Below are 9,686 nucleotides of genomic sequence, written 5' to 3'. Positions count from 1 at the left end.
TCCGTTAACGTGGGACGCGGATTTCCTACAAAAGCCTTTCGCAGGAAGTCCCTCGCAAGGATGCTGGGTGGGGCCCACTGAAATGTTTGTTAGAAATCTACTCCGTTCATCCGTTTTGAGATCTCATTTAAGGATTATTGAATAAAACTTATTTGTATATAACACCCAATAGGCCACAAAAGAGGAAACAGTGGAGAAATAAATTCCTACAGTTGAAACCTTCGTGGGCTAAAACTTGATGTTTATACGATATCCGAACCGTTTATAAGGTCATTCCCAATGGGATTAAGTGAATAAACTAAGAAGATATTCTGATGCAAAACTTTTATGGTCATAGGAATGATTCAACGGTTCTCACTGAATGCCCACTGTTTCCTCTTTTGTGGCCTATTGAGTGTTATATGAAAATAAGTTTTGGTCACAAATCCTTAAATGAGATCGTAAAACGGAAGGACGGGTTAGATTTCTACCAAATATTTCAATGGGCCCCACCCAGCATCCTTGCACAGAAACTTCCTGCGAAAGGCTTTCGCAGGAAATCCGCGTCCTGTTATACACAACGTGTGAGGTATCCCGGTCGGTCGTTTTCTGATTCGAACTTCCAACCGCTATAAATACCCCACCCAATCCATCTGTTCTTCTCAGTCTCTTTCTCGGTCTCTCTTCTAAGAAGAAGAAGAAGAAGATCTTCATCAAGATGGCACGACATGCAGAATCATCATACTCGTAAGAACTCTCTCTCTCTCTCTCTCTCTCTCTCTCTCTCTCTCTCTCTTATGATTGTTGAATGTTGGCTGAATTTGAATGATGTTGATGATGATGATGGGTGGGCCAGGAAGAAGAAGGATTTCAGCACAGCTATCTTTGAAAGGAAGAAGGCTATAAATCGTCTGGTCGTTGATGAGGCGACAAACGACGACAATTCCATCATCTCCCTCCATCCCGACACCATGGACAAGCTCCAGCTCCTCCGCGGCGATACCATTCTCATCAAGGTTCTTATTTACAATAATGCCACTGGTTTGTAACTATTTTTACGATAATTCCATTGAAGTTAGTTCCTCCCTTTTTATTAATTAGTATTTAGAATAATGTCATTGCAATTCCTCCTTTTGGTTCCTCCTTAGGGTTTTGGGATGAGAGATTATCTTTTCTTTCTTTTCTTTTCTTTTTTTTTTATTTTTATTTTTTATTTAATTGGGTTTTAGATTTTGGATTATAGAAACCTACCTAGGGTCTGTGCATCTCCAAGAAAAAGGGGATGTGCAGGGTCATGGTGATGAGTTTGCATTGTTCCAACTTTTTTTTTTTTGGTCTTGGTGGCTATACGGGGAAAGAAAAGGAATACAATCTGCATTGCTCTTGCTGATGATAAATGTGGTGAGCCTAAGATTTTGATGAGTAAGGTGGTTAGATAGAATCTTAGGGTTAGGCTTGGCGATGTGGTTTCCATACACCAGGGTCCAGATATAAAATATGCAAGGTGGGTGCATGTACTACCAGTGGATGATACGATCGAAGGTGTCACTGGGAACCTGTTTGAAGCGTACTTGAAACGTGAGTTTTTTTTTTTTTCCTTCTTCTTCTATTTATATCATCGTCCAATTTATATATGCACCTAGTTTCTTTGTAGTCTTTAAATTATTGAATTTTTAGTGGTATCCTTTTTACATGGCATGCTAAAGCACTTTCGATGAATATATATATATATATATATATATGCGCTCGACCTCACTATTAGCTCCCGTGAGGTCGAGCTGTGTGGACCCCACCTTGATGTGTGTCGACCATCAACACCGTGCATTTGATGGGTACCCTCTAAATTATGGGATATCCAAAAATCAGCCGTATACGAAACTCAGGTGGGCCATACCATCTAAAATCATGTGAAACACCATTAAAACATATAAAAGCACTTGGTGGGGCCCACCTGTGTTTTGAATGCTGTTGAAACTTGGTCTGAACCCTCATGCAAGTGTGACACACATAATAGATGGGCTGGATTTACAAACCACATCTCGGTGGGCCCAAAAAACGGATTATGAATGTCTTAATGGTGCACGGCCCCTCTCCACTTCTGTATGTGGTGTGGCCCACACAAGTCACGAATTAACTTGATTTTTGAGATCTAGGCCCACGATGGAATGGTACATCTGACTGATGGGTTAGATGTTCGAAATGCATCACGGTGGGGCCCACACAGCTCGACCTCATGGGACGGACTCGTGAGGTCGAGCGCATAGTACCTTATATACATATATATATTGTGGACTTCTAGTGCACAACTTTTAGAAGTTGATTAGGTTGGTTAATGGTGTTACTTTTTCAATGATTTATCTTTAGTATGGACATGCTTATTTTGCTCTTCTATTGAGTGTATGCTCATTTTCAGGATTTGTAATATCCTTGAGATTTTCCTCTCTTTTGAATAATCTATTTGGAATTGAACGTTGAAATACACCCTAGTTTATTTTGTTTATATATTGTTTCTATAGATCAAGTAAAAGAAAATCATGTGTGAGTCTTTTTTTTTTTTTTTTTTTTTGCTTTGTGAAGTTAACCAGTCTTAGTCCCACCTTGTTCATCCCTACTTCGGGTATCTGCATTGGCCAAAACAGATATGATATGCCTGTATACAATACAGGAATTTGGAGCCATTATTTTTTGTAAGAAACTACTCCAGCCTCATAGGTTTGATGCATGACCACTAAAAACCAGATTGTAATAGTTCCCATCTCTTTCATATTTATGGCATGCAAGTTATCTTCCTCTTAATATTAATAAGCACATTATTCCTTTCCTAGTGAAACTTATAATATTTGTTGGAAATATCCATTTTGATCATGTTGAAGAGTTTTTCTTTGCTGAAAATTCACTTCTTTGCTTTACTCTCAAAGTGATACTCTTTTATTGAATATCGGCCTTTTAAATGATTGCAGCTTATTTCTTGGAGACATATCGGCCTGTAAGGAAAGGAGATCTTTTCCTTGTCAGAGGTGGGATGAGGAGTGTAGAATTTAAAGTTATAGAGACTGACCCTGCAGAGTACTGTGTGGTTTCTCCAGATACTGAGATCTTCTGTGAGGGGGAGCCTATCAGAAGGGAGGATGAACATAGAATGGATGAGGTGGGTTATGATGATGTTGGTGGGGTGAGGAAACAAATGTTAGAAAAACTATTTTTTTGGATACACCGAAAATAAATAATAAAATAAAATTATCACTAGGCTGAATCACGTATAAAATACGCTGTCCTTAAAGCGTGATTCGCCCCCTTATCACGTATTTTGGCGGAAAAATCCTGAAATTGTGAAAATTTGAATTTTCATTTTTTTAAAATTATTTTTTAAACCACAAAAAGGCAACAACAAATGACCCAGATACGAGAGCTAGTTGAGCTGCCACTTCGGCATCCTCAGCTTTTCAAATCAATCGGTGTAAAACCTCCAAAGGGAATTTTGCTGTATGGGCCACCTGGTTCTGGGAAGACATTGATAGCCAGGGCCATTGCTAATGAAACTGGTGCCTACTTCTTCTGTATTAACGGACCAATTTAACGCAGTCGATCTATTCTTCTAGAATAAGACAAGCCTTATCTGAATAAGAAACTATTCGCGAATCGATAGCCAGGGCCATTGCTAATGTCATAGGCGAATTGCTTCCAGGATAAGACAAGCCTTATCTGGATCCAGCGTGCAGCAATCACGATAGGTCCACTATGGAACAATTTAACGCAGTCGATTTATTCTGGCAGACTTAGACTATGGAGATGACAAAGTATTCTTATATGAAACTATGGACCGTATCTGATTTGATGGGGAGATGGTGTGTTGAGATGATGAAATCGGACTGGAATGGTCCAGTTTATATAGGCCTCAGGTTTAGACCCGTTGCTGTGTGGTATTCAATGGTCCAGAACGTTTGAAAAACGTTTCTGGTCATTAGATCTGTAGATCTGACAGTTGGATCATCCTGGCCCGTCCGTTTTCAGACCGTTGTGGCTTTTAAGGTAGCTATCCATTTAAGAAACGGCTGGACATTTCGAATTTAAGATCCGACTGTTCTCATTCACCTATAAAACCCAGGCTCATTTCTAACATTTCAGATCCACACCGCCCTAAGGCTCTGACCAGACCCATCGCACCGAGTTCGCACCAAGTTCGCGCCGGTTCGCGTAAGGTCGCGTGAGAGCGACCACTCTGCGACACGATGCGCACGTGCGAAGTGCGCCATCTAGCGCCACTACTACCACACTGCCTCACTGCCCATGCCCACGCCCGAGCCCGAGCGAGCGCGTGCGTGCGTTCCAGTGCTTTGCATTGGAACACGCAACCAAGTTTCATCTCTTCCAAAAAAGCTCCAAGTAAAAATACCCTTCTCAACATCTCATATAAACCACAAAAGTTTTCTCTGTATTTCCGATGTGGGACAAAGCACACACACCGCACTTTTTAATTTAAAAAATTCAAAAGGTATTTTGGCGGGAAAATCTCAAAATTTTGAAAATTTGAATTTTCATTTTTTTTAATTATTTTTTAAACCACAAAAAGGCAACAACAAATGACCCAGATACGAGAGCTAGTTGAGCTGCCACTTCGGCATCCTCAGCTTTTCAAATCAATCGGTGTAAAACCTCCAAAGGGAATTTTGCTGTATGGGCCACCTGGTTCTGGGAAGATATTGATAGCCAGGGCCATTGCTAATGAAACTGGTGCCTTCTTCTTCTGTATTAACGGACCGGAGATTATGTCTAATATGGCAGGTGAGAGCGAAAGCAATCTCAGGAAAGCTTTTCTAGAAGCAGAGAAGAATGCTCCATCAATTATATTCATTGATGAGATTGACTCAATAGCTCCAAAGCGGGAGAAGACAAATGGAGAAGTTGAGAAACGGATCGTTTCGCAACTTTTGACTTTGATGGATGGATTAAAATTACGTGCCCATGTTATCGTTATCGGAGCTACAAACCGGTCAAACAGTATAGACCCAGCTCTGAGAAGGTTTGGGAGATTCGATCGAGAAATTGATATTGGGGTTCCAGATGAAGTTGGACGGCTTGAGGTCCTCGGCATTCACACAAAGAACATGAAACTCTTAGAAGATGTAACCTTAACATCTTATTCATAACATCCCTTTTTGTTCTACATGATATCTCTAATTGTCTTTTCTTAGTTCATTCAAGCGGATGATATTATTCAAAGCTGTACAGGTGGATCTAGAACGAATTGCAAAGGACACTTATGGGTATGTTGGTGCTGATCTCGCAGCTTTGTGCACAGAGGCTGCCCTTCAATGCATCAGAGAGAAAATGGATGTCATCGACTTGGAAGATGAATCCATCGATGCTGAGATATTAAACTCCATGGCCATTACGAATGAGCACTTCAAGACTGCTCTTGGAACCAGCAATCCATCTGCTCTGCGTGAAACTGTGAGTAATTTACATCTTCGACATTACTGCAAGTCCAATATAATAATATATAAGACACATTTCCTTATATTCTGGGTCTCCATTTCAATGAGCAGGTTGTCGAAGTACCCAATATCAGGTGGGAAGACATTGGAGGGCTTGAAAGTGTCAAGAGGGAGCTTCAAGAGGTAGGAATTTGTTGTTATTATTACTTTTTTTAAAAAATAAAAAATAAATTTCAAAAATAAAAGTTTATTTTAATAAGTAAATAAATATATTAATAATTAAAACTTTCTATAAATAGAGTGTCCAGTCACATGGTAAGAGAATGGGAGATCTATTTAACACTTAAATGTACAAATTTTCGTGTTTAAATTCGGATGGAGAGTTTATTGTATCATTAAAAAAATTTGCAGATTTCCTACGTTTGCACCTACTGAAACTACCAGAAAAAGAACAGCAAATCTGTTGTCAATAGATCTGACCGTCTTATTATTTTTTCCTCTATCCTCCCTTGTATACAAGATTTCTTATTTTCTAATAAAATTTACTTCGACGCTGCCTTTAATGAATTCAAATTATACCTGACTTTTTTTAAATTTATTTTTATTTTTATTTTTTTTAGACCGTCCAATATCCAGTGGAGCATCCAGAAAAGTTTGAGAAGTTTGGCATGTCGCCCTCGAAAGGAGTACTTTTCTATGGCCCCCCTGGTTGTGGGAAGACCCTACTGGCCAAGGCAATTGCCAATGAATGCCAAGCAAACTTCATCAGTGTCAAGGGTCCTGAATTGCTCACCATGTGGTTTGGAGAGAGTGAAGCCAATGTTCGTGAGATCTTTGATAAGGCCCGCCATGCTGCACCCTGCGTTCTCTTTTTCGATGAACTCGACTCAATTGCAACTCAGGTTTGTTTTCATTTTTAAGGCAGAGTTTGGGTGTAACTCCAAATTCTGGTTGGTAGGGCCTCTTAATACTCTACTTCTTTTTTTCTTTTTTTTTTCTTTTTTTTAAAGACTTTTTTTTAGCATGTTAATACACCCCCACTGTCAGTTCGCACTTCACTGTTAGCCACCACACCAGGGAATCGATCCCATGACCTCAGTGTTGAAACGAGGTATCTTTCTCTCAGTCTACCACTTGAGCTATGGATCAGGGTGTGGTTGAGCCTATGGGTGGTGTGGAAAATGGAACCTGCATTTAAGTGGGCTAGCAAAATCCAGCCTTTTCAACCCTAAAATCATGTTTTAGATAAAAATGGGAAAACTTATTATTTCAAACATGGTTTTGTGCAAGTGCATTACATCAACCTTTTGGAACTGCAAGCACTCAAACGCACCATAAAATGTCTGAGATTCTTTGCTCTAAAAGCTCAAATGGTTATAGTATGGCGGATTAATCCCTTTATCTCATAACCCAGGCCTCAAGTTCATGGGTTGGGTCCTCGGCCGAACTCTCCTCGTGAGCCCCAAATTCATGGGTTCTGCCCTATCGTGGGCTCCAAATCCATGGTTTTCGCCCTATACGTGCCACCCGCCTCACATGGGCTCCAAATCCATGGTTTTCGCCCTATACGTGCCACCCGCCTCACATGGGCTCCAAATCCATGGGTTATGTGGGCCACTCACCCCGAGTGTGCCCCTGTATCCCACAGGCCACTCCACTCGAGCCTGGTGTGAAAATGCCCCCGCATTAGATTCTTTGCTCTTTACTCCGACGGTCTTGGCTTGCATTTTATATTTTTGTGTATTGTGGTAGAGAGGCAGCAGTGCTGGAGACGCCGGAGGTGCTGCTGATCGAGTTCTGAACCAGCTCCTCACTGAAATGGATGGGATGTCCGCGAAGAAGACAGTGTCCATAATCGGTGCCACGAACAGGCCTGATATAATTGACTCTGCGCTACTGAGGCCAGGCCGTCTTGATCAACTGATTTACATTCCTCTACCGGATGAGAGCTCTCGCTATCAGATATTCAAAGCCTGTCTGAGAAAATCTCCTGTCTCAAAAGTTGTTGACCTGAGAGCTCTAGCCAAGTACACACAGGATTTTAGCGGTGCTGATATTACAGAGATCTGCCAACGTGCTTGCAAGTATGCCATACGCCAAAATATCGAGAAGGTAGATTTACTCATTTCTTCTTCTAAATTGATTTTTGGTTATCCAGCATGTATCCATACAATGGATAATTTCACATATCATGCGGCCATATGTAGCTAACTGGAACATGTTTTAGATGTCCAATCCATGCATCAGGTGGGCTGCACCTTTGGAGGTTTTCTTGTGCCTCCCGGGCCATGAAAAATAAAAACAGTTTCCTCCCTTTATTTGCATTTATCTTTGCTATGGCTCACCAGAATTTTGAATCAAGGTGAAAATTTGTCCCCTGGGGTTTTATGGGATTCCGCATCATATGGACCGTTCGGATTAGATTCCTATAACACGTGCCCAAAGGTGCACACCTTTTATATATATAATGGTTCTACGCAGTCAATTTGGTAGGAACTTCCCATGAGGTCGAGCTGTGTGAGCCCCACTGTGATGCGTGTCGAACATCAAAACCGTGCATTTGATGGGTCCCCTTTTAAGTTCTGGGATATCCCAAAAATAATCCCTATACGGAACTCAGGTGGGCCATGCCATCTAAAATCATGTAAAGACATGCCTAAAATATATAAAAGCACTTGGTGGGGCTCACCTAAAATTTTGATGCATCTTAAACTTGGTCTGACCCCTCATCCAAGTGGGACACACATAATGGATGGGCTGGATTCGTGAACCACATCTCGGTGGTCCTAAAAAATGATTATGAATTTTTTAATGAGAGGGTAACCCCTCTCTAACTTTTGTACGTGGTGTGGCCCACAAAACTAATTGATTCACTTGATTTTTAAGTCCGAGGATCACCATGGAATGGTGCATCTGACTGATGGTGTAGATTTTCGACATCCAACACAGTGGGGCCCATGAATGTTCCCTCCCCCCCCCCCCCCCACACACACACACATATAAAATGCATGTGGTGTAACCCAAACTGCTTCAGGAATCTATGACAAAGACAAAGCGAATCAGTAAAATGATGTGTTGGATTTTTGCCCATGCAGGACATAGAAAGGGAGAGGCGAACGAAAGAAAATCCTAAGGCTATGGAAGAGGACAATAGCGAAGAAGTGTCAGAGATAAAGGCCTGCCACTTTGAGGAGCCTATGAAGTATGCACGCAGGAGCGTAAGCGACGCCGACATATGCAAATATCAGGCGTTTGCTCAAACCCTGCAGCAGTCAAGGGGTTTAGGAAGTGATTTTCGGTTCTTGGAGCAGTCGGAGGCAGGAACTGGGGTGGCTGGGTCAGACCCATGTGCAGCTTCATTTGGAGCCGGTGATGATGATTTATAGGAATAAATTAAAATTCTGTTTATGATTTGATATAGATGCATGCCTTGTATATAAATCTCTTATTATGGTTTAAATTCATACTCAGAAAAATAGATACCGTGTTGATGGCTATACCTTTTTGGGGCCATTTTATACACAAAACAGTAATGCATTGATTAATTTATATAAATTTTAGTTGGTGTAAATCATACTGTTTCTTTCCCACATGGACTTGAATGCTTGATTTCTTCTTAACCTTTTATTTTCTTTCCTTTTTTCTTAGATGGAGGGTCCCTCTTTTACTTTTCCCTTCTTTTTTTTTTTTCCCTAATTTGGCGGGTTTTTATAAAGTACCCCACTTCTACTCTTGCAAATGGCTTCGATCATTGAACCATGCCCATAATTTAACTCTATATATATGCTATTATAAGGTGAATGGTTTTTTGGACATTTTTGCTCTTGTAATTATCTTTTTTAAGGTGGAGAACTTTGAATATTAAAGGGATACGGAAAAATATTTTAAAGTGTATTTTGAAAGCTAAAAAATGTAGTAGCCTTATGTTAAGCTCTCAATTGGTGGAGTGAGTTGGATCCAGCTGATCTGACTCGATTCAAAAGGTGTGATATCCATATCCAATTCACTTATAAATAGCAAGATCCGAATCCATCACATCACAAATCTAAAAAATATATAAGACAACATATTTAATTTAGTAACAAAATGGTGCAATTTTAATATTTCCAATTTGAATCAAGCAAGAGTATTGAAGTCCAAAGAACGGGTTGTCCTTACCTCAGTGGTAGACTTTGAGGAGTTTTAACACAAGGTCTTGGGTTCGATACCCATACGTGGTGAAATCCCACCATGGTGTGCGCGGGTGTGTGTCAAAAAAAAAAAAAAAAAGTC

At 40.5% G+C, this 9,686-nt stretch overlaps 2 protein-coding genes across 2 annotated transcripts; both read left to right on the top strand.

The window, feature by feature from the left end:
- The first annotated feature begins 697 nt into the window (after positions 1 to 697).
- LOC131230879 (cell division control protein 48 homolog D-like) lies at positions 698 to 1,418 on the top strand. The gene is made up of 3 exons (XM_058226903.1): positions 698 to 726; positions 836 to 996; positions 1,330 to 1,418. The coding sequence occupies exons 1-3, from the start codon at positions 698 to 700 to the stop codon at positions 1,416 to 1,418; spliced, it is 279 nt and encodes a 92-aa protein (XP_058082886.1).
- Positions 1,419 to 2,929: 1,511 nt separating this feature from the next.
- Positions 2,930 to 9,345, top strand: LOC131230880 (cell division cycle protein 48 homolog). Its single transcript, XM_058226905.1, has 7 exons — positions 2,930 to 3,165; positions 4,550 to 5,102; positions 5,209 to 5,430; positions 5,526 to 5,597; positions 6,035 to 6,316; positions 7,167 to 7,526; positions 8,510 to 9,345. Exons 1-7 carry the CDS (start codon positions 2,930 to 2,932, stop codon positions 8,798 to 8,800), a joined length of 2,016 nt encoding a protein of 671 aa, XP_058082888.1. The 3' UTR covers positions 8,801 to 9,345.
- Positions 9,346 to 9,686: the final 341 nt, after the last annotated feature.

Source organism: Magnolia sinica, chromosome 17 (genome assembly GCF_029962835.1).
Source record: "Magnolia sinica isolate HGM2019 chromosome 17, MsV1, whole genome shotgun sequence".
Lineage (NCBI taxonomy): Eukaryota > Viridiplantae > Streptophyta > Magnoliopsida > Magnoliales > Magnoliaceae > Magnolia > Magnolia sinica.
This window is presented reverse-complemented; position numbering and strand designations above follow the sequence as displayed.